A 24,432-nucleotide genomic window follows, 5' to 3' on the forward strand; every position below is an offset into this window, starting at 1 on the left:
TCCAGTTAGATTGTTGTTACATATAAAATGTGAAACCCCAGTTCACAGGCACGTTCACCGGTGCAGTCGCAACATTATCAAACTGAGGCCAAGTATTGTGATAACTTACTGAATGTACAATAATGTTTATAACAGAGCAAGATCTATTTTTGGCTTCAGCAGCAGGTTATAATATTACTCTATTACTGTAAGCTGAATTGGTTTAATAAGTGGAAGATGTAAGGTTCTTAAATCATTTTATAAAGCAGTCCAATCATCATATTTCTCAAATTAAATGTAATTTTTAGAAGTCAAAATCAGTATAAATCAGATTTACACAATATTTTACTTTACAGATCTGATTGAGCTTTGTTGGTGGAACCACTAAACAAAATCTACTTGAAAAACGAAAAGATTATATAATGAATACTTGTTTGCATGGATTATGAGGAAATTACAAGGACAGATATCTGTGAGTTTGGGAAGCAAAACTGAGAGTTGCTGCACTTCTAAACCTACAACTTCCGGGTCTTGGTGCAATTTCCTCATAATCACCACTAGATGGCGTAATAATCTCTAAGGTTAACATGGCTGAGGGAATCACAGAGGATGTTGAGGGAAATACAATCAGACTGAATGTGGATGAACATGGTATTAAATCTGTAGTGTGTGAAGGGAGAAACCTTGAGAGTGTGTATTCTCACTGTTCCCGCCACTAACAGATCGTTTGATAATCCTGGACACTGTGCAACAATCATGAAACAAATTGTCATGGACCAGATCACAAATTGTTCAAAATAGTTATTATGTAGATTAACATTTAAGTTAATAAGCGATGCCTGGACATGTAAAAGTATCTCTGATGGGCGGTGCTGGAATAGTATTCAGATATAATTTAAGTATTATCATAAAAGAAGTATCCATTATTATTACTGATGCGTTCATCTACATCATATACAGGACACAGTAGCTGGTTGAATTGTACTGTTATTAGGGACCGAGCCAGCGACCGCTGGAGGTCTCTATTGTTTTTGCTCGATTTCTTCTTCTTACCTATTATTATTTTTAGCCCCATTTGACTGCATTTTTGCCCCCTGAACATATATATGAAAACTCAGTTTTATTTGGCAAAGTTGTCAGGCCTGGTGAAAATGGGAATATTCTATGCGTTGCTTTCAGGTTGGCCACTAGGTGGCGCTACTATCATAAAAGATGCGTTTAGGCTAATAACTTCTGCATAGTTTGTCGCACATTCAAAAACCTCATATCCACGCGTTCGGTGAATCTTCCCATGTAAGCCCTGCCCACTTTGGCCTAGAATTTTTTTTTTCTAGAGCCAAAATGTTTATAAACTACTTTTCCGTGTTCCTCCCATGCGCTTTGTCCGATTCGCACGTCATTTTTCACGTAGCATGTGGGGACTGTTCTAATAAAAAAGTAATTCAAAGAATTTTGATATAAAAAAAAATAAGCACGTTATAAAATTAACACTTCCTGTGGATTTTTCGTCAAAAAAGGAAGTGGACCATTTCTCCACATTGGTATGTCCGATTGACACCAAACTTGGGTCCGTAGTTACTCATGTCTTCCATAAGCATTGCGCACAATTTCAGATCATCGCCACTAGGTGTCGCTCTTTAAAATGAAGAAGTTTATATCTCTGCAACGGCACGTGTGATTAAAATGAAACTTGGTACGATGCTTCCCCATGGCTCCCTGAGGCTCACTTAAAAAGGACACAAAAATACGCCACTTGGTGGCGCTCTTTTGGCATGAAAAATTACTGTGCGGAGACCATAATAGTTATGAGTATGAAATTCACAGGGTACATGTGTTTGTCGTGTGTGTAGCGCCCCCTACAGGATAAAAAAAAGCAGCCCCGGAGCCACGTTTCACCGATATGTACGAAACTCGGTAGGCTCGTGTAACATGCCGGGACATAGAAAAAAAGCCTCTTGGACCCATACCCGAAACCCCACGGGAAGTCGGCCATTTTGATTTTCACTTTCGGCAAACGTTTCGCGTTGCATTTGAACGAACTATTCCTCGGGAATTTATCGGATCTACTTCAAAATTGGTCAGTACAGTCTCAAAATGGGGCTGATTAAAAGTTGTGCTATTTGAGACTGTGCGTTGAACAGCGTGTCTGTGGCGTGAGGTCAAAGTTGGCCACTTTGAATTCTGTCGTCATACAAACTGATTGAAAACTTGAGCTGTGACTGTACATTAAACCGCGTGCCAGTGACAACTTGTCCATTTCAGCAGATTCGCCATAAAATAGTGCTCATAACTTCAGTGTGCAATGTCCAATCTCCAATAAACTTCATATATTCTGAAACAGTCTCGCCCTGAACACGTCTTCATAACTTCAGCGTACGTGGTCCAATCTCAATGAAACTTCACGTGTTTTACAAGAGACCCGCCCTGAACTTATCTACAGCTGTAACGATGGCACGTGACGCGGCCGCAGCACACCCTGAGATGCGTGGAGTGCGAGGTCCCGCTCAATGCTGCTTGCAGCTTTAATTTTGTTTAATTTTTATTAAAACCAAGATCTGATGGTGTAGAAAGTTTTATGGGGCACTTTGTAAAACTTCAGTTCCTGATTCCGTCCCTGTTAAACGCTGTAATGTGCTAGAATATGACTTTACAGAAGGACCTGAGTCAGCAGGGCGTGCATGTGTAGAGAGCCTTGTATCGTCCACCTTCCTTCATCTTCAGCTCTCTCTCTCACTTTCCCCCTCACACACCCTGTGCGGTGGGTGCCCTACATGCTGATCCAGCTGAAGCCCCTGTGCGTAAATGGAAAGCTTTTACGCACTGCGCGCGTTCACTCCAGAAGAGGTTTAATTGTTGTTTTTGCTTTGTCACCCAGCTCGCCCGGTGCATAAGCAGACCTGGGGATGTGCTGTGGAGATGTAAGGGTTGCGGTAATACCTCACTACATAATAAAGGGGGGGAGGGGGGGAGGCAAGTCGTGAGTCCGGACGCTCACCGCCAACTAAACGCGAGAGGGACTCAGACATCAATAACATCTCGCTCATCAATAAGACATTTTGATGGAGATAGACTGCTTAATTAAATAGGTTGCCTTGAAGGTATTAGGCATCTCTGAATTTAAAATATTTAATCTAATGACCCCCAATGGAGAACATCTGAAGGAGGACTCTTCAGCATCTCTATCCACAGGAAGCGGCTCGGTCAGACAAAGAATAAGACTTGGAGATTTCTTATCTTTCAGAGATGGCTATCAACACTGACGCTGCGTTTGGGAAAAGCGCCCTCGGCGAGAGGGAAGTTTCCAATCCCACCAACTTCCACGATAAGGAGAAGCTGCTGAGCACCGCCACCACCGAGCCCACCGGGCAGAGCAACCTCAAGCCGTCCGACTCCTTCTCCCTCAACATCAGAGGGAGCGTCCGGTCCCTGGACGCGGACCAGAATGGACACAGATCGCCGCTTAAGTCGGGGTCCATCGGGCAGTTGGCGACCCCACCCAAGTCCGCGTCCCGGCTCAGCCTGGGCCCGCTTCCTTCCCCTGTGCCGCCCGGGTCCGCACCCCCGACTTACCTCTGGCTCGCCGTGTTGTCCTGTTTCTGCCCCGCCGTGCCTCTCAACATGTGTGCCTTGTGGTACGCATATGTGGTGAGTGTTGCGATTATTTACAGCTTTAATTGTATTTATAATAACACAATGTAGATTATTATTATTATTATTATTATTTTGGATATGTTCTACTGCTGTAATCTTGTTTTGGGTTTGTTTTTTTTCCCCAAACACTACAGGTGCTTTGGGGCTTCTGTCGTATTTAAATAATTAATTGTTGATCATCTCCTTTCCCATTAGTCGAGGTCTGTTCTCCATACAGGAGATATTGAAGGAGCAAGGAAGTATGGGCGTCTGTCTATGCTGCTCAGCTGTCTGGCAATACTGCTGGGTGTGGCTCTCATCATCTTCATAGTGGTCACAAGAGGTATGAGAGAAAGACATAAAAACCCTCACTCACTCACAAGGCTCAGTGTACACTTCTTCATCTTAATTTCCCTTTTTTTTCTCTGTCTCACATAGATCCAGCAGTGAAGTGAGGGATGGAAGGAGTCTCCTTTAACTTCAAAATTGTACAGAAGAGAGAGAGAGAGAGAGAGAGAGAGAGAGAGAGAGAGAGAGAGAGAGGAGGGGGAAAAAAATAATTTTGAAGATGAAAAAGCACAAAATCTGAGTTGAAAACAAGCCGAAGAGACTCAAACCTACAACTTTTTTGCTTTTTTCTGCTATGGACATGGAAAGGGAAAGAAATCGCAGGCTGTTCCCATTTTTCCGGCAATGTTCGTGCCCAATAACCCCACAAACTCAGGAACAAAAGGGAAGGACAATGAAGGCTGCACACAGTTGTAGTGTTGGATCATCACTCTGTGGAGAAAGTGTAAACTACGCAGAGTCCAAACTAGTGGTGCACTGAAGTACACACAACTGCCTGACTCTCAGATAATTGGATGGCACACCATTTGCTTATTAAAAATGAAATAAAAATCATTAGATCTGAAGATGTCCTAAAAAAAAAAAACTAAAGAAGAATACCATCATGACAAATGTATAAAAACAGGTGGTCAGACAAAAAAAAGAAGTGCACCTCTAGTCTGTAATACCGCCACTGCCTGCCCTGTTTCTCTTCCTGTTCTGTTGGGACTTCTGTGGCTGTGGGAAGATGTATAAACTGATTTCATACACTGTTTACATAAAAGTTTAAAACTCATGTACGTTTATCACAACAATGCCCTAACTGTAGTCATAGTGTGATATCTTGCTTTGCGTGCTACTATGATAAAAACTGAGCAGATTCCTGTTCGAAACTTCACTGAACTGCCTGGATCTCTACACCTCATTACGTTTACAATATACTGCAAGATATGAATGGGGTTTATTCTCCCTGTATGCACTGTTCTTGGCACTCTGATGTTGATGTTTATACATTTATACTGTATGACTGGTTTACTGTGCCATAGTTCTGCATGTCTGAAATAAACTTGAATGAGCATGACCAACTTGAAAGCGAGCTCATCACCTTTATTTTTATTAGGCAACGTAGATACTATATAAAGAAGTATGACTTCAACAGTACACGATCCCAGTCAAATATTACTTCATACATTTAGAAAGAGTTAAAATTACGAGGATAGGATATAAGCAGCATTACAGTATATACATTTCAGAATTTAAATGTTATAATAATCCAGAAAATAAATAAATTCTAACCCTTTCACTTTCAATTAAGATTTATTTTTACTGCGATATATATTTTTTTCAAAATAAAATCCTTTCTTAACTCTTTAAAGTGTTGTTTTAATTAGAGTAAATGACAATAGAAGGAAGAACATTACAAAACCATGAAAAATACTTCTGAATTACAATGAATATTTTAAAGAAACAGCCAGCGCATCAGTGGAAAGTGTAGAGCAACAGGAGTATGGTGCAGACGCCAATCACTCCACCTAGAATTAAAGAGTCCCGCCTCTTGCGCAAATTGATTTTCTGGATGAGACTGTTGATGGCGGGGAAACGATCTGAGGGGTGGGGATGCACGGTGAAGGAAAATAATTAAGTAGGGTTTTCCCTTTCTTTGCAGTGAGTCAGAGACAGAAAGCAGCAGAGGAAAATACATCAGCAGGTCTCCTAACGCAACCAGGAAAAAGAACAAATGGAGCCTAATGGTGTAGGTCTAATGTCTGACATAGTAGCTTTCACTGTAAGTGAGGTTACGTTATCCTGCTCCATCTCCATAGGTGCTGTGGTTACTCTGGCACAGACACAACTCTAATTTATGTGAAGTAGATGTGAAACATATTAACAGAGAGAAAGTAAAGGACGAAAAGACAAATGATTAAAATGATAAAAGGATACTGGCCAAAGTTGTGACCCTGGTTTGAATGGACTTCAGCATCCCACGCTGAAATGTGATGTTCTCTTTGGTAGCCATGGCGATACTGGAGGGAGAGAGAGAGAGAGAGAGAGAGAGAGAGAGAGAGAGAGAGAGAGAGAGAGAGGGAGAGGGAGAGAGAGAGATTTGTATAGCTGTCTTCACAAGCATCACATTAACTTGGTTTGGATGTTTTTAAGAGACCCAAATGTGCTGTGTTTGCTTATGGTGTGTGAGTGAGTGTAACAGGAGGAGAGTGAACGGAGTAGTAAAACTTACCTTATTGCATTATCAATAAGACTATCTGAGCTGTGAAACATGAAATGGAAAAAAGAAGAGAAAAAAAAAAGATTGTAAGTAATCTGAAACACATGACACACACAAAATCATCATCAGTTTCAAACTGAATATATTTCTCCCGGTTGAAGAGTCATGAAATAATACTACAGTGCACAGGGAAAGCCCGGGCCATGAAACCACACAGCTCTTTGGGTCTATTATCAATAAAAGAGCACTTCCTGTGATTCCTGTGAGACAGAAGAAAGTGCTGATTAATGGAGGATTTTTCAATCCGCCATGTAGCAGAAGCTAATTAAGTCCATATTATAACTGCTCTGAATACACACACACACACACACACACACACACACACCAAATATATATATATATATATATATATATATATATATATACACACATACATATATATGTTTCAGGATGGTAAAATGAGCTGTTTTATTTGTTTTATTTGTTTTATTTGTTTTAGGTGCAAAACAGACATATAGATGGATGACAGTGAGCTTGAACACACACAGGAGAGGTTGATATGAGCTGCTGTGTTCAGGCATATAAGGGCAGCGTGCATCCTGGCGGACTCTACTGGAGACAAAAAAATCAATACTGTGCTTTATACTTCCTCCATCTATCCGTACACCTCTCCCATCATCTATCTACTGCTGTCCTCTGCTTTTTCTCTTTATTCTTTATTAGCTGGCTGTGTCCGCAGGCAAGGCAGCTTCTTGCTTTTTGTTTATGTTCTCTCTTTGTTACGGCCTTTTTGACATGAAACTTCTGTCCTACTTACTTAGTCTTCTGATCGGCAGTTTATAAACCCAGTTTTTATGGGCCTACCTGGCTTGTGGGTGTCATTATGGCAACAAGTTTAAAGCTTCAAAAATAGGTTACATTTGCTACAGATGTCTATCTGCCTGAGGTTGACAGCAGGAGGTTGAGTAGGACTCAGAGCACTTTAGGCACTGTAACTATAAAGCTTTACAAGTAAGTAAAGTTAACTTTATTAAACAAACATCAATAATAAATAGACAAAGACCTTAAATGATGCAGTACGTCCACGGATAATTCTCTCTAAATTAACAACATCTTTGACAAAACTAAAGCATGTAACTTTATACAAGCATTGTACTTGAAATGTGCAACTTTACATTCTTCTGCATACTTCACTTTAAAGTGAAGAGGAAACACAATTTCCAGTTTTCAGTGCAGCTTTGAAAATGAGATGCAGGGTTCGACCTGGAGTCAGACGTATGGTCTGAAGCAGAGCGGTGCTGAATGTTTTAAATGTGTTTTCTCTAACAATAAATACATTTGGTTGTGGCAAGTTGTAAGACATTGTGCCACAGGAGGATCCATTTAATGGGAACATGTCTGGTTTGTTGTGGCTGGGAGGATGAACAACAGCTGGTTATGGCGAGGGTTATTTACAGTTAGTCACAGAGATAATGGACCACTGTGAATCACACCAGGGCTGTCTGCCACTACACAAACACCACGTAGCCACTCAGATAATTACAAAATGAACTAAGACACAGTAATTCCATTTTCAAGAGAAATGGTGAGTCTGGCCACCACAGACAGATAATAGCCCTAAGAGACAACTCAAACTACAACTACAACTCAAACTCTTGGGGGTTTTGTGGTTTTTATAATTCATATTACTTATCTATAATTTATAAAACAAGTCACAGCAAAGGCCCCCACATTAGCCCTCGACGCCTGCTAAACAAATAGCATAATATGTTATAATATTTCTAATGTTAAAATACTGTAAAAAGGCTTTAACCCACACTTAAACACTTCATATATACACACACACATATATATATATATATATATATATATATATATATATACACACACATATAAAAGACATCCTTGTGTGTTATTTATTCCTGTTAATGCATCATTGTAAAACAATATAATCAGAATTTTCTCATCAATCTTGTCAGTCAATCAGTTTCTTTGTCTTTCTCCCTTTTAGGAAATAGCCCTCTAAAATAGCAACTCTTTTAGAAATAATGCACCAAAGTATTCACAAAGGATGAATTTATGATTTGAAATAAGCAAAATTTATTCAAAAGATGAATGTACGAGTGAAAATATAGTCCACATGTTGTATGATACTGTCTCTGGCTGACTATTTACAATTTCTTTCCACTTTTTCTGTACTTCTGTGCTGTGCCTTGAAACTGTTCTTATAATCTTTATCCTTCACCCAAACATTGTTATATATTTATGGAAAGGAAGTCTTGTATTTGTGATGTTGGTTTTATTAGCAAACTGACTAACCAGCAGTTTGGTTTTAATATAATTTATAATCTCTCTTCAAGATATTAGCATCCTCTGCAACAACAGTATCTGCACCAGGTATGATTTAGGTGTGTCATAATAAAGCAAATGAAGAACACAAAATTAATATTTTGAAATGACGTGTTTGAATGGCTTTGTTTTTACTTTAAGACCTAATTAACTAATGGTTTATTTCACTAATCGTTTGCAGCTCTACACATGTCAATATCAGGGTAACGCTGTCACAGCTGCTACATAAATTTTTTTAAATCATCTCTTCAAGTCTGTGAACATTTATTTGCCACCAGTTTTGGTATTGAAAAGTTTCTGATGTAACTCTGTTAATCAAACACTGTTAGATTCTGTGGAAATGAAGGCATAGGCTGGATCAATAAAACCTCTTTGAAATACCGATCAGAATGTCCTCCTCATCCATTTCAGACATGATCACACCATTATAGGATACCTGACAAAGCACAATGCTGTTTCTTCAGATCAACCTCACTTACTTAAACTTCATCGTTCCCTGTGGAACATGAGACTGCAACAATTTACTGATAGTTTACTGCCTGCTACTGGAAATATGATCACTGCTAATGAAAGCCTTAAACAGATCAACCATCTCAGACACTACCTGTGTCAGGTTCTAACTTCCTGTCTGTGTCTACTACTCTGTCTTCATGTTTTTGTTTTGTTTACATTAACTTGTTACACATTAAGCTGCTGTGTCCCAGATGTGATAAGACAGTCTGGGCGTCACAGCTGCAGAGTGTGAACATGGGATTCAACAGCACGTTCTTTCTTTCGTCATTTTTCATCATCTTTTTAGGCTCATCTGTCTACATATCAGCACGACCGGCGTCTAACAACACTGGCAACCACGGGAACATTTCCCTCAGCTGCGATGAGGGGAAGGTAGGCGCTGAGAATGAGTACAATGTTAAAGGTAGGTTTATCTTCTGCACACTGATAATGGCTGTTTGGAGTGTTTAAACTTTAACTTTCTGTGGGGTCACACTGTCCTCTCTGATGTACAGATGATATTGGAGAAAATGTCTCTCTGGGAGACATCAGTAACATTCATGTTTCTGGAACAAACGAAGGATGCATTGGAGGAAGGAACGAGTACACTGTGAAAGGTGGGTTATATTTCTCAAACGGCTGTGGTTTATTTTTGATTCATTACTCATGTTTGGAGGTCATCACAGCACATATCTGAGCACGATTAACTGCTTTCAATCTCTTCGATTCTTGGTATTTCAACAGGAAAAATTCCAGCCAAGTCAAACATTGGCAACGTCAATAATGTGACCGTTGGTAACAACTCGGGATCAATTGGTTCGGGGAACCGCATTAACATTAACTGAGGTAAGAAGGATTTACTGGTCACATAGGACACAATATTGAATGTGTGAACGTACATATAACATGTCTGTGTCTGTTAATCCATCGGTTGTTTATAATCAACAATCTCTCACAGTGTTTGTGACTTTTATTCTATCTTGCTCTCCTTTCTTTCTCCACCTCTTTTTCTCTTTTAGGAAATCAATTGGCTAAAAATGTTAAATTCATACTTTGACATCAGCAAAGATCATTGAGATTCTTCAGCTTCATTATTAAATAAAAATAAAAATATAGTCAGTATGCTGCATGTCTTTGTATTGTTTCATTTCACTGTGAAAGGCCCTATTTGGAGCCAGTCCATTCTGGGCTACTGTAGAAAACTAGCAGTTCAACATGGCGGCTCTATGTAAGGCAACCTGCAAAAAAACAGCTCACAACATTCAGCTGATTATACACTAATGAAAACATTAGTGTTAGAATACCTCTGAATTACTGCCCGTATCTTTGTGTTTTACAGTGATTTAAACAGAATGAAATTAACAATAAAGAGAAAGGAAATGAGGTATCAGGCTAGTGAACTGGTGTATTATGACAGAGCAGCAGCAAGGTGGGGCTATATCCAAACCTATACTGTATGGACAGAGCTGTGATTGATGCTCTGATTATTAATCTCTTATTAAGTTAAACATTTCAAAAAGAAGCTTGACAGGTGAATCACACAAAAGAAAAAGAAATAAAAAGACAACATATTCGTGGCTTTAATAAGATCATTTAGATAAGCTGCTTGTGCAAAGTTAGACACTTGAAATATGGAAAGAAATATTTTAAACTGAAGGAAATTAAACTTTAAGATAGCCAACTTTAAGAACATGGCGTTGTCTTGCTCTGTTACATTATGTTACCTTCACAAAAACGCACACTAATAACATCATTTACTCTCGGAGAAGTTTGGACAACAGCGAAACAAAAGGAACAAGAAACAGCAGACAAGAGCAGAGAACCACAGTAAGAAAACCTGCGCTAACAGTGACCTCAACAAATGTCACCTTAATATGTAGCCTGAATACTAAATCATAAAGCCAGCTGTACATGTTTGGTTTGGTCTGTTTATGTAAAGTCCCTCTAAAATCCTCATCCTTCTGATTTATGAGTCAGTGTCAGTTCCCAGTCACCACATTGCTGAGTCAGACGTTTTAGATCATGACTGCAACAAACTCAAACTGAAAGTGAAGCTTCAGGTCAGACAGTCGCTAAAACAGGTTCAGTTTAATGTCAGAACTCAACATCGTGACTTGTGGTGGTTTAATGGTTTCAGTATGAAAAAGAAGTCTGATATTGAAAGTAATTCAAAAATAAATATGACTGTTAGAACCGTTTGAAATGTTACACGCTCAATAAATACCAGGCTCTGCTATAAAATATCACTTAAACCAGACGATTTATTAAAAAAAGATAAAAAGATACAGAGAGCACTGTAGTCCAACAAATAACATGACACAGCAAGTATTGTAGTTGTAAAGAGATGTTACTATTTGTGTTTGAATCTGTGATCAAGCACAAGGAAAATACTTAAACGCACATCACACAAACGTTAAGTAGATCTTAACACAACCAGAAGCTGTGATTGATGAAGCTATCTGTAAATGTTATATAACCTGCTTAATGTTTCAAATAACCCACACTGTAAGGACACCTTACTCCTTCAACAGAGGAGAGGGGAGGAAATGTAAAATACACTTGTTTAGTAGTAGATGTTTTAGGAGGCAGGGGGCTCACCAGTACTATAACATAGACACGTGAAAATTACAACAAAAAGCTCTTCAGACTTTGTGGGGAACAAAAGAGTTTTGCTGAAGAAACAAAACAACTGTTTACCATATCTAGAAAGTTCCTCCTCCTAAACCCCCAAAGACATGAGCACGCATGTTCAGGACCCTTATAAAAGCAGAGTCTCTCCTCATTTCAAGAAGCTCACCTCATAACACAGGACAAACAACTGAAACCAGTGGTAAGATCAAGACTGTTGCTCTGCTGTATGTATGTCAACTGCTGTCTTATAAATACAACAAATTCACTATCTTGTATTTTATTCAGCATTTTATAATGCTGCTATGACAGACCCATTTTTATGACAATCACTAACTTTACTTTTCTTTTAGTGAATCTGTGTCTAGATTTCAGCAGGAACAATGTCGAATGTTGCAAACACAGAGGACGTTCGCATTAGTGACAACCAAGGGAAGGTTGGCGCTAACAATGCCATTGATGTTAAAGGTAAGTATGAGTGTAAGTTTACTTTTCTGTCAGGTGGCCTTGACAGTTTCATACATCTCTTTCTCTAATGACAACTCTCACAGGAGGTCTTGGAAAAAATACTGAACTGAGCAACACCACCGGCATCACCGTTATAGGAAAAAATACAGACACAGCACGTATTGGAGCAGACAACAGCTATGACCTTAAAGGTGAGTCATTCCTAATATTGCTACAGTATTAACAGTTTATCTCTAAATCATTACTAATGTTCAGATATCATCATCTTTACGGCAAAAATGTGAGTTTCTGTGGTTAACTTTTGATTCCTTCTCTCAACCCTCAGGAGGAGTGGGAGATGGTTCCAGGATTGGCAACACTGCTGGTGTTACAGTTGGTAATAACTCAGGAGCCATTGGTGCAGGAAATCGCGTTAACATCAGCTGAGGTAAGAAGAATGATCAGAGATCTATAATACTATATACTATGCTTAAACCCTGATCAGACGTGTGCATATGACATCCTTATGTGTTAATTATTTCTGTAAATGCATCATTGTAAAACTATTTCACAATTTACTCACCAATCTTTGTACTTTAACCACGCTTTTTGTCCTTCTTCCTTTTAGGAAATGGCCCTCCAACAGATGGACAACTCTTCTAAAAATGATGTACAATTTGTGATATAATTGAAATGTCTTAGACGTAGTAGTAGTAAGTATTAAAAAAATGTTAAATTCATGATTTCAAATGTCATTAATGAGATGAATGTCAAATAAGTACAAATAAAAACAAAGTCCATCTACTTTACGGTCTTGGCTGAATACTCATTTTTATTTATATTATATTTATTTTCAATGCCTTCAAATATTTTATATATTTTCTTCATCTTAACATCATTATACATTAGTTTTGTCTTTGTGATGTAGTTTTTGTCAAGAAACGGACTAACCAGCAGTTGGATTTTCAGTATCCCAGTATTTAGCAATGACTTGCTATAATTTCATTAGACACTGATAATCTCCCTTCAGTGTCAAATTATTGTGCAATTTCTGCAATAAAGTGGCTGCACCAGGACCCTCAAATCAATAAACACCAACATGTGTTAATGGTTTGCTCTTTACTTTATGTTCATGTTTATACTAAAATAATAAATAACATAAGATTTAACAGTTAGGTCATATCATAATGTTGAAATTAATATATATGACTCAGTTGAATTCTGCATCTATCTGGTGCTCTACATTTACAAAGATACAGCAAAGACAATACAACATTATAGAAAATGATCTCTGACAAATAAGTCTTGTTGAGGTGTATTCAAGTTCCTGCAGCTCCTTTATATCTGTGCTCAGTGTTTAGGATGATATCCAACACTTTATGGAAAAAGTGATTAATGTCATGATATCAAATGTATTCAAACTTTGAACTGTACAGTTAAAATTACTTGTAAGGACAAACTTGTAGACAGTGACACAGTTTGACTACTGAGCCCAGCTAATTGTTTTATAGAGGACCTGTATATTATATATGAAACTAACTGAAATATATATTTTATTATCCGACTGTTCCTATTCAGTGAAAATGTTAATGTCAATATGATTAAAATAAATATAACAATACTCATAATAATACATTGCATATATCAATAAAGTATGGAAAATATTTCTAAAATGGCATAACAATGAAATTGATGTTTAAGGTAATTAACTGTATGTTTTATTATGCATATTATGTCTCAAAGTCAACCAATCCTCAATAATTCCAATAACTGAACAGTTCTTAAATGCCATTTAACATTTTCTGTGTTTGTATAAGTGTGTATTTGAAATGTCACAATGTTACAATGGCATTGTAGTTCAGTACGTAGGTACGTGTACAACGAGCTAATAATGTGCAAAGTTACATTTGTGCATATTTGTATAAATAATGTTTGTATGATGATAATGTAGTTTCTAAAAAAGGATGTTTGTAGTCAAATGCAAAATGACTGATATCAATGCTTAAATGATGAAACTCAGCTGATGCAGCAGTGACACATGAAACCCCCTTTAGAGTCTGTGGGAGAACCTGCTTTGTGTTCAACAAAAAAAAAACCAACACCTCCTTACTACAAGGAAGTTCTCGTCCCCAAAAGCTATCGACACACATTTGCAGTCCTCTCTCCTCACATCAACAAGTACAGGACAAACCAGAGGTAAGATAATAACTGCATGTGTCTGTTTCTGTGTTTAATGTCAACATCAAACACTTTTAAAATGCATTTATTAACTTTTATATCTGTTTTACATGTATGTTCTCAGCTGATCCTGTAACGGATGTTGTTGTCTTTATAAGAGTTTTTGTCTGAGAATTTTGTCTGAATCCGTTTCATAAAAACTACTTCCTTTTAAGTTTTTGTCTGTCTGTGTAGATTGGAGCAGGAACAATGGCACACAGCATTAGTAACACCAAGAACATTGTTGCTGGGACCAACACAGGGAAGATTGGCGCTGATAATGCTATCAATATTAGCGGTGAGTTAGACCTCTGCATGGCGGTTGTTGTTGATGAAGTCAGGTTTTATAGTTTCCATAGGTATTAATGCTGCAGAAAGCAGAAACGTGCTGTTGAACTATTTTATATCCATCACTTGCACTGAGAGATCAGCATCTTTACAACACAGCTCTAGAGGGAGAGTTTATGTAATTTATTTTTTTTTCTCGTTCAAATTCTTTGTAATACAAAAGGAGGAATAGGTTCAAATACTGGCAACTCATGTAACACAGGAGGTGGAAGCTGCTCTGGATCCACTAATCCAGGGAACACCGGCAGTGGGTGTGGTGAGTTCTGTGTCTCATACTGTTAAAAGCATAATCCATCAACTTAGCGGTGCCAGTGCACTTCCATAATACTGTTGGACTCGGAAGGTTTCTTTGAAACAGATCAAAATAATCCTTTTTTATTTTTATTCTTCTTGCTTGCACCAAAAATGCAATTTGAACAGTTCAGTCAGAGATTCAGGTGTGTTGTTGTGACATCACTTGAGTAAATTTATCAGACTTTGCCCCGCTCCCTCTGGAGCCACAAAAGGCTTCATACAACTTTTTTGTAACACAGGATGTGGAACTGGAAACAACTCTGAATCCACAGATTCAGGGAATGCCGGCAATGTGAAGGGTCTGTGTCTCATATGGAGGGGGCACTTACTGATTTCTGACTCATTGAATCTGTGCAGTAAGATAAACTATGTGATTACATCTATAATTGTTGTGTTTAACAGGAGGAAAAGCAGTCAATATTGGCAACATAACCAACATGACTGTTGCAGACAATGAAGGAGACATTGGTGCAAAGAACACCTGCAATGTAAGCGGTGAGTACTGCGAGTCATATTGTAGGAAAGTTAATAAAAATGGGCACATTGATGATTTCTGGTTTGTTACTTTTGTAGTAAGATTAGATTATGTACACTTAACATGTAAGTATATAGGGTTGATAGGATTTTATCATAAATTGTATTTCAACAGGAGGAAAAGGAGTCAAAGTTGATATTGGCAACGTAAGTAATATGAATGCTGGAGCCAACACAGGAGACATTGGTGCAGGAAACAACTGTAATGTAATGGGTGAGTTTTCTGTCTCACATTGCTGAGAAGTTGGCAGACATGGGCACATTCATGATGTTTGTTTTGTTACTAGATACAGACTGAAAACAGCAGTATGTTGGTACTCAGGTACTACAGTTAGTGCCACATTGAACAATAATCCAGGAAGGATAGTTTGGTAATAACTTGAAAGGCTTATAAGACGGCAAAACGCTGTATGGGGGTTTTTGATACAGACCCACTGACACTTGATTTGAGACTCATATGGATATTGACATTTTAAGGTTATATACGAAACTTTTTGTAGTCTTTCCACAGACTTTCCAACAATCACCAACACTCGTTTGGTACAAATAAACCCTTATTTCACAGAGTCACAGGCAAAGGCAGTGGGACGTCAGTTCAGGACTCCACTATATATTTACATAGAAAATAGATGTCTGCTGCTATATCAACATTTTAAATCCCATATATAACCTTTAATATATACTTTACAACAATCAAAAAACATCTTTTTCCCCCATGACTGTCTGTGCTAATGCCAGTATGAACACTTACACATATTCTTCATTCATTCTTCAGGAGGAGAAGGAGTCAAAATAGGTATTGGCAACATAGGCAACATGACGGTTGGAGACAATGTAGGAGGTATTGGCGTTGGGAACAACTGCAATGTGAACGGTGAGTCCTGTGTCCTATATAGCTGGGAAGGTGCTTGTAGCTTTCATGCTTTCTGACTGATGTATAAGACTAGAATCTGTACACTAAAAATTAACAGTTAATGTGATTTTATTTATTTTGTTTTTCTTTGTAAATCAACAGGAGGAAAAGGAGTTGAAATAAACATTGGCAACGCAAACAACGCAGGGATTGGGTTCAACTCAGGAGGCTTCGGTGTTGGGAACAATATCAACATTAACTAACGTAAGGGTGAGTCGTCACAATGACACAGTTTGGATGTGTTCAAGTATATGTTTTGTATTTGCAGGCGTATTATTTACAAGCACACAGGCATTATCTTTTAACTTTACTGTTACTGTTTCTGTGACTCTGCTTTTCTCCATCTCTTTCTCTCCCAGTTGAAAGGATCATGGACCACAGTGCCAATATGACAGCAACAAATGTTACTACTGTATATGACATATTATGTTTAAAAAGCTTTTTTGTCTCAGTTTTTTCACCATTCTTTACAAATGTGTCTATTGTCTCACAATAAACTTTGTTTGACGTTAAAGTTTTATTGTCTTTACTGAACTATCTTGGTAAGTGTCACCTCTGACAACTAACAACAGTTTTTTTATGGTGGTGTAAGTGGTGTGAAGTAGTTATTAAGCACAATAATTTTAACTAAACACAATAAATACAGCTGAAAACACATGGTGCCGTATAGGTGAGTGTATGTATTAAGAGAATCTCTGGCGTTGCTTAAAACGCCACCGTAGTTGTAATATTTATTTATTTTAATTTAGGGGGAATGGTAATCTGAATGGGAAACAATTATTTATGGAGGAGAGTGTACACGATGCATGTATGCAGAAGAAATCTGTTTCTAGGATTACATTATATTACTCTGAACAAACCTTACCTCACTGCTTGTGATTGTGATCATCATCATTTACTGTAAGTGAAGAAGTAAAAGGAAACGAGAGTTTTTATTATTTGATTTATATAAAGAGTATACTGTATAAAGGTGGGTCAGTGGGTAAATAGGATAAATCCCTTCTGAGAATCATATAATTACAATACATGTTACTACATGTTCATCAACAGCTATGTAATAAGTTAACATTTTACAATAATGTCTTATGTTTAAGGAAATGTGTGCTAAAAAGACCACATTAAAAACAAATATGATAATTCTGCCATTTTGAAGCTCTTTGGGTTCTCAGTTTAAAAAGCATATCAATTTCACTGAGACCATTGTTCACCAGCCACAGTGCTGCTGGATATAAAATTTCATAGTGACCGTGATGAAATGTGGAAAAGGGTTGAACATTAACCAAATCATCAGGACCCATCCCCTACTCATCATGTTCAAAATTGTATTTCAAATGTATCCAATAATTGAGAGAGATAATTCAGTCTGGAACAAAGTGGTAGACTTTCTACGAATCATATGTTGTGGCCTTCGCAGTCACTGGATCTCAAAGTCTCTCTTACAGTGTTAGACAGCACTCTAAACACCTAAACACCTAAATCAGGAATATATTTAGGAATAATGGGGTCTTTCCCTCCAGTAGAGTTTACAGACTTGAAGTATAATGTATAAAATGGAGCACTGCAGTTGTTCTGGAGGCTTGTGGTAGCCCAATACTTAACTAAGAAACCTAATAACTAGAGATATTTTAATGCATCAGTATCGACTAAAATAAAGCCGACTAAAATCTGATCCTTTCTTTAGTGAACTCTACTGTGCTGTATCCACCTCAGGCTGCTGGTGTTGCAGCGCGGATATCTTTCACAAGAGCTGAGCTCTACAGTTCTCACATACCAGTGAAAATGTAGATGTGTGAAGGTGTGTGAAGGTGTGTGAAGGTGTGTAGTTCCAACAACTCAAATAAGCTAGCATATCTTCTCTTGAGTGGATCGTGTCACATTTTCCCAATAAATTATTACTTCATATCTATAAATCTATAATTTGAGATTTTTTGAACCAGTATTTGTATCAAGTAGCATTTGAAAAATAAGTGTCAGGTTAGGTAGGTTGTACAGCTGTTGTGTCAAATATAGGGCCGCTCTTTAATAGTCGACTTAACTGTTGGTCGCTGAGAGGAGTCGACCACTTCTCATTAGTCGGAGAAAAACAAAAATGGTGGGTTCAGGCAGCGTCAGGAGACACATCAAACGGAGGAAGAGGAGCAAGTTTGTGGCCAGTTAATTTGTAAGTAACTGTTATACATCATCCATTGTGTCGATAAGTCCACCAGTATTTGTTTTTGTGCAGTTAGAAGTTATTTATTCCATGTTTTGAACGAGATTTGTGTGATGTTATACTGTGTTGAAATAAATGAACTATAGCTCAGTATGTTCAGATTCATTACTGCTTTTCCCGTTCATCGTTTAACAGGCAGCTGTTAAAATATATATATTTAAATAATAATAATTAATATCATAAATGTGCTACGACAAATAACTGCTAGTCAGCTAGGAAAATCTTTAGTCGGGGGCAGCCATAGTCAGATACACCTTTAGTCAACATTTAGGTAAATATAAGTATCAGACAAAATATTAAAGGACTCAGAAATCATCTTTTCATTCTGATGGACAAATTGCCGAGCTGTTTCATGACACATCAGGAACACGTTGCTGCGAGCAGCTGAGATTCACTTGATGTCTTCTGCTCCTTTTTGTCACCACATCCTCTCTTTTACTTCAGCCCTTTTATTTTCTTTGTCTGTTAACCTTCCTCTGGTTGAGTGCAGTCATGAGAGTCCGTAAGAAATATATCAGCCACAAGAAAACGTGATGAACAAGTGTCCAGTAAACCATGGACATGCATATGTGCATGTACACATAACCACAAACACTTGCACATATAGACATGTTATTCTAATTTAAGTTAAGTTAAATACTGTATTACCATAATATAACCCAATAATGTCTTTGCCTACATCCTCCCCAGTGCACAGTTATGGAAAGCTATGATATTTAATAATCAGAAAAAGCCTTAAACCTTATTGGACACTTCCACATTGCCTCAGCTAAAATGTGACCTGATTTGAAGATTGTAAGATCACAGTCACAGGATCTCAATGAAACCGAGTACCTATGGGACATTTTGGAACAAAGTGTTCAACAACACTCCTCACCACCGTCATCAAAACACCAAATGGGGAAATATATTTTGGAAGAATGGTCTCTATTCCTCCAGCAGATTAGCTCTGAAACCTATTTCTAACCACAATGTTTTACTTCTGCGTTTTATATTGTGTTAATCTTTGTTTGTTTGAGTGCAGTCACGTGAAAGTGCATGAGAAATCTATTATCAACCACAAACATGATTAACAACATGTCCAGTAAACCACTGACGTGCATATGTGCATGTACGCATAACCACACACAAACAGAAGCACGTGTACTGGTCATATTTCACACCAAACTGCCCACTCAGTCCTAACCAGGTAACCAAACATGTTCCTCAACAACTTTCATATGCTAGTTTTGGAACAAAGGCTACGTTGTTTTATTATAAGGAATATATTACGAGCTTTCTAAGAACTTGTAGGTGCATCATTTTATGTAAATGACTGGTTCTCCACATGCACTGATACCAGAGGAGTCATTGTCGTAATGGAGATAACAAACGTTGAATAGAAAAATACATACTTACAATACATACAATCTACTCTACAACAACTCCACTTCTATTGTGGAAAATGTTCAGGGCACCACGTTTAAAGCATTAACATCACACTCAGAACTCAAACAATCAAATAAAATGGTGAAAAGTTGATAGGGCGAACTATACAGTAAATAAGAAGGGATTTAGGACAAAGTTTTGGCCTTCTTGAAAACACAAATATTAATTTCCTGCCAATCTGTTCCAGTGATGAGTTGTTTGTTAAGAAATCTCTTACTTTCTGAGATGCTCATGTTCCTTCAGGAAGAGCTCAGTCCTTCTGTTATTCACTCCTGAGCTGCTCTTGTAGGACCTGAGTAAGAAAACAGAAGAGAGGGACATCAAATGATTGATCGGTGGGTTGAATTGAACAGTAATATGATACTGCAAATGAAACACTTTTTTGTGTTTATTTGATTGAAACAGTTAGAGATCCAAACAGGAAACACCAGAGGCGTGACATGAAACAAAGGTCCCTGGATGCAACTATGGACTAATCATTACCACTAGGACACCAGACCCCACGAAAAAAAATATCTATATTACAGAGAGAGACTAAGAGAAAGAGAAAACAGGCTAATGTTTCAAAATGGGAAAGGACCAGGGCATAATCTCTCATAAGCGTCCCATTCACAAACAGCGCCATCTTTGTAGTGAAAGTCATAAATACAGGAAAATAAACCAAATATTTAATTCAATTTCATTAATCAATTATTCATTCATACTAGATTATTGATTATTGGTCAACTGCAGTGATGTCCTCAATTGGGTCTGCAAATTCAAAAATGGTCTCTCTAATGCTGTCAACATGTTTTCATGACCATTAATATTAACCCTGTTCACACAAAGCCAACAAAAGGTGACATTTTTAAAAATATCACATAACTATCCTGGCCAAATGTAGTTCTTTGAGGAAACATTTATTTCCAAATATGTATGCATTCCCCATGAGATCTGGCTCTACTTGGTGGGGCAAACAATATTCCGGTAGTTTAACTTTTTTGGCTGTTTCATCATAAACCAAAAGCAACACCTCACCCTCCATAATCAAGTTTCAGCTTTGCAGCTTTGCAGTTAGCTAACAAAAGAAAAAACAAGTCTTTGCTTTAATCTGAAAAGAGTATTTCACTGCCTCCTATTAGCTGATGCCTGGATGCTGATTATGTACTTCCTGCGTTAAGGCTTTTAAGTGATTAGCTCTGCTTAACCCACAACTCTGTCCTCCATCTCTTATTTACACCATCTCCTCCTTCTTTGGACTGATCATCAATTCATCATCCATTACCTCTTCTGTTGCTCCTCTCCCTTCACTGTTCTTCCACACCTCTCATCTCTGTGAGAATAATTACAATTCACTCTCATCATTTTTGTAATCAGTCAACGTCAGACCAGGACAATGTCTCCCTCTCCCTCTTTCTCTCTGTCTTGCTCTGCATCTCCTCCCCTGATAAAGCATTTCTCTGTATCAGGCAGAGGCCAGATGTAACCACTCTCCCTCCGCTTTGGCTGAATGAAAGCTTTGTGGTTTGATTTACCGTAGAATGCACTTAGGAAAGATATCCCCAGAGAGAGAGAGAGATACAGACACAGAGGGAGACCGACAGAGAGAGTGAGGGAGATCAGCTAATAAAAGGAGGTGCCTCTTATCAGAGGATGAAACATGATAGAAGAAATGGAGACTATCAAAGGGTGGGGGAATTCAACAACAAACTGCACATTTCTGCCTCCCCCTGGTTAAGGATGACATAGCACAAGTTGTCCAAGATTTGATCTGATTAGTGGATCAACAGAAACTGAATCTGCAACAATCCATCAATTAATGGTCGTAATTTTATAAGCAAAAATGCCAAAATATTAACTGGTTCCAGCTTCTCAAATGTAAAAACATTTGCAGGTTTCTACCATAATCTTGTGAGACTCTAGCAGCAGTATTTTGCATTGTATCCTGCACAAGACAGGCAAACATCATGGTGAATAAAGACAACCATTTGAGGAGAACGTTGAATTTGCTAAAGAAATACAATGTCTTTAATGGTCAGGAGATGTATGAAGGTGCTTACTCAATGTCTCTGTGAACAGAGCCTAGTAGATCCTCTCGCTCTCGCAGGCTGAAGAAGTTGCTTTTGGTTTTGTGGAACTCATGAGTATAGTCCTATAGGACAAAACATTATAAAATAAAAGTCAGCAAGATGATAATATTAACAGAACAGGTCGTCACTAAGCAAAAATTTATTAATATTTCACAAATGTTTCTTCTTGTAAATATGGAAAATACTTAAAACGACTTACATGTGGAAATACAAACTGCATGTGAAAGTGAAGTAACTGCATGTACCTGTAAAATGTCTCTGTGTCTCTGTAAGGTGTGCATCAATGCTGCGTTATGCGACGAAGCTCCTGGTGTGTTTGTGTATTCTGCCATTTTGTCATTGACCGCTGTTAGCTGCAGAAAAGGTCAAAAGAATTAAATTAATATCAAGTAGCCATAAAAACTATGATTCTTTTAGAGTAAATGTTCTCAAAACAACAATCTGAATAACTTGAGAAGATGATAACTTATGATAACAGACTACAGTAAAACGTATTTCAAAGTAAACATGAACGTATCATAATAAACTTTACAATAGTCTGTACAACCTGGAAAATAAACAGTAGTTCTCACTATGTATAAATCAAGGATAACTCAATCAGCTTTGGTTGGCTGCTCACTTATCTTCTATAGGACATTTGATTATAAATCAAATTTCCTTCGATATGTTTGGCATCACACAAGAGTCTTCAACACTGCTACTGAAGGGAACCCTAAACCCTCTTCAACTATGGCTGTTAGCGACTATACAGTATAATCGTGATATTTGACTTACATTAGCCAATAGCTGCTCCAGCTCAGTAGTCATGGCCACGAGCATATTGTCTTGAGATGGGCCAATAGAATCAGACCTGATATAAGAAAGAAAGGGAAAAGATGCTGACGTTCAAGTTGCACAGTCTAGTTCAGCACAATTTATTTAACAAACAATTACATTTCTACAACAATTTCTAAAGTGTAAGAGGATAAGAACAATGTATTTAAGTGGCCAGTGCTCAAAATGGTAAACCCTGTGTTCATGTTGTTCTGTTGCCCATCAGTTACTTTGTTAAATACAAAACCATGTATCTGTGGTAATCAACAATGTTAGTAATACATGTCAATATAAAAAAAATAAACACTGCTGTTAAATTAAAAGATTTTCCACAGCTTCTGAAACCACAAACACATTTTAAAAATCTCAGCAGACTTCATTTGAGCCAGATATCATACAGGTATTTATGTATATCCGATCAGGTCAGGTAAGGAGCCGCTGACCTGTCTCTTGTCCGCTGGTCCCGGCTGCTGCTGCTGCTGTAGCTGGTGCAGAGTTTACTAAAGGAGACCAGCTTCAGGTCCAGCTCATTCTCCAGCTGTCTGGCCTGTTTACGCAAATCTGAGTGAAGAAACAGGGAAATGTTTAGGACACACATTTCAAGATGGGAGCAAACATTACACATCTGACAAAAAAAAGGAATAGAAGAGACTAATAACTCAAATCTGCGACACTAAATCATTAAATACAGGCATCATATAGACATCATAAAAGACAATACACATAGCAGACTGATCTGACCCAGATCACTGTTAACATCGAGCTGTCAGTGGGATATAAGGCATACAAGCCAAGCATAGCACTGGTTTTAATCTGACAAACACTTCTGAGTAAAAGCATTCAATCTCTCACACATTTTGTGTGTGTGTGGATTGAATCAGCACTTTCTCGGAGGATTACTGCCTCACAATCCCTAGAACATGAACGCCATGTGCTTGATTGATTAGTGAGCTAATCGATGTGATTGGAGAACACTGGCAACAGGTGGATTTAAGAAATTCAACAAAGCAGCTCACAACCATATTCACATTTGTTTTACTGTCAGACCTTCGTTAAGGGGAAAACTTGGACTGATTATGATTTGTTTTACTTTTTGCTCCACTTTTTCCCCCCCAACAGGTAGCAGAGACTCAAACAACCAAGTTAAAACACACTTCGGTACAATTTAAGTAAACTAGGTCAACCGGAAGCAGGGCTGAAGCTGACAGTTTGACCGTTAGACACCAACTGACAACTAACTGCTAACGGCTGACGAGCTAACAGGTTAGCCACAGAAGTAGCCATGTTAATTAATATATATCTCCTAACCCCCGCTGAAGTTTATTATTCACGTAACGTACAGCGATACACGTTCAACGGATACGACCCGCATCGGCGAGGAACAATGACATATGACCAAGCAGACTTGTAGTTTTAAATTAAACGCTGTGACATAATTTACCTTCCCAGTAGTCGCTGCTGGTTGCCATGTTTGTTGTTGACATGTCATCGTCAGCCGTAAAGAAGAAGGCAACTGTCGCGAATCTCA

At 38.0% G+C, this 24,432-nt stretch overlaps 3 protein-coding genes and 1 long non-coding RNA gene across 8 annotated transcripts; 3 read left to right on the plus strand and 1 right to left on the minus strand.

Annotated features, from left to right (window-relative positions):
• Positions 1 to 1,343: 1,343 nt before the first annotated feature.
• Positions 1,344 to 5,028, plus strand: LOC127364156 (trafficking regulator of GLUT4 1-like). The gene is made up of 3 exons (XM_051401407.1): positions 1,344 to 3,624; positions 3,826 to 3,952; positions 4,048 to 5,028. Exons 1-3 carry the CDS (start codon positions 3,223 to 3,225, stop codon positions 4,062 to 4,064), a joined length of 546 nt encoding a protein of 181 aa, XP_051257367.1. The 5' UTR covers positions 1,344 to 3,222; the 3' UTR covers positions 4,065 to 5,028.
• LOC127364153 (Golgi SNAP receptor complex member 1) lies at positions 5,023 to 24,432 on the minus strand. Its single transcript, XM_051401400.1, has 9 exons — positions 24,346 to 24,432; positions 23,348 to 23,465; positions 22,866 to 22,941; positions 22,337 to 22,444; positions 22,062 to 22,153; positions 20,240 to 20,314; positions 6,173 to 6,202; positions 5,878 to 5,960; positions 5,023 to 5,540 (listed from the first exon to the last, which is right to left on the minus strand). The coding sequence occupies exons 1-9, from the start codon at positions 24,386 to 24,388 to the stop codon at positions 5,416 to 5,418; spliced, it is 750 nt and encodes a 249-aa protein (XP_051257360.1). The 5' UTR covers positions 24,389 to 24,432; the 3' UTR covers positions 5,023 to 5,415.
• LOC127364157 (uncharacterized) lies at positions 9,017 to 12,880 on the plus strand. The gene is made up of 8 exons (XR_007884982.1): positions 9,017 to 9,425; positions 9,517 to 9,618; positions 9,746 to 9,847; positions 10,021 to 11,831; positions 11,983 to 12,097; positions 12,181 to 12,288; positions 12,423 to 12,524; positions 12,705 to 12,880. It is a non-coding gene; the product is annotated as an uncharacterized LOC127364157 (long non-coding RNA).
• LOC127364154 (uncharacterized PPE family protein PPE12-like) lies at positions 13,871 to 16,896 on the plus strand. 5 transcript variants are annotated; one of them, XM_051401402.1, is made up of 8 exons: positions 13,874 to 14,272; positions 14,470 to 14,591; positions 14,805 to 14,897; positions 15,338 to 15,430; positions 15,585 to 15,683; positions 16,245 to 16,343; positions 16,485 to 16,592; positions 16,742 to 16,896. In XM_051401402.1, the coding sequence occupies exons 2-7, from the start codon at positions 14,504 to 14,506 to the stop codon at positions 16,583 to 16,585; spliced, it is 573 nt and encodes a 190-aa protein (XP_051257362.1). In that variant the 5' UTR covers positions 13,874 to 14,272; positions 14,470 to 14,503; the 3' UTR covers positions 16,586 to 16,592; positions 16,742 to 16,896. The 5 variants fall into 5 exon arrangements, with proteins under 5 accessions (XP_051257364.1, XP_051257365.1, XP_051257362.1 ...); XM_051401401.1 differs by having other exon boundaries at positions 14,489 to 14,591; XM_051401403.1 differs by having other exon boundaries at positions 14,489 to 14,591; positions 16,485 to 16,586.

This window comes from Dicentrarchus labrax, unplaced genomic scaffold (assembly GCF_905237075.1).
Source record: "Dicentrarchus labrax unplaced genomic scaffold, dlabrax2021, whole genome shotgun sequence".
Classification (NCBI taxonomy): Eukaryota; Metazoa; Chordata; class Actinopteri; family Moronidae; genus Dicentrarchus; species Dicentrarchus labrax.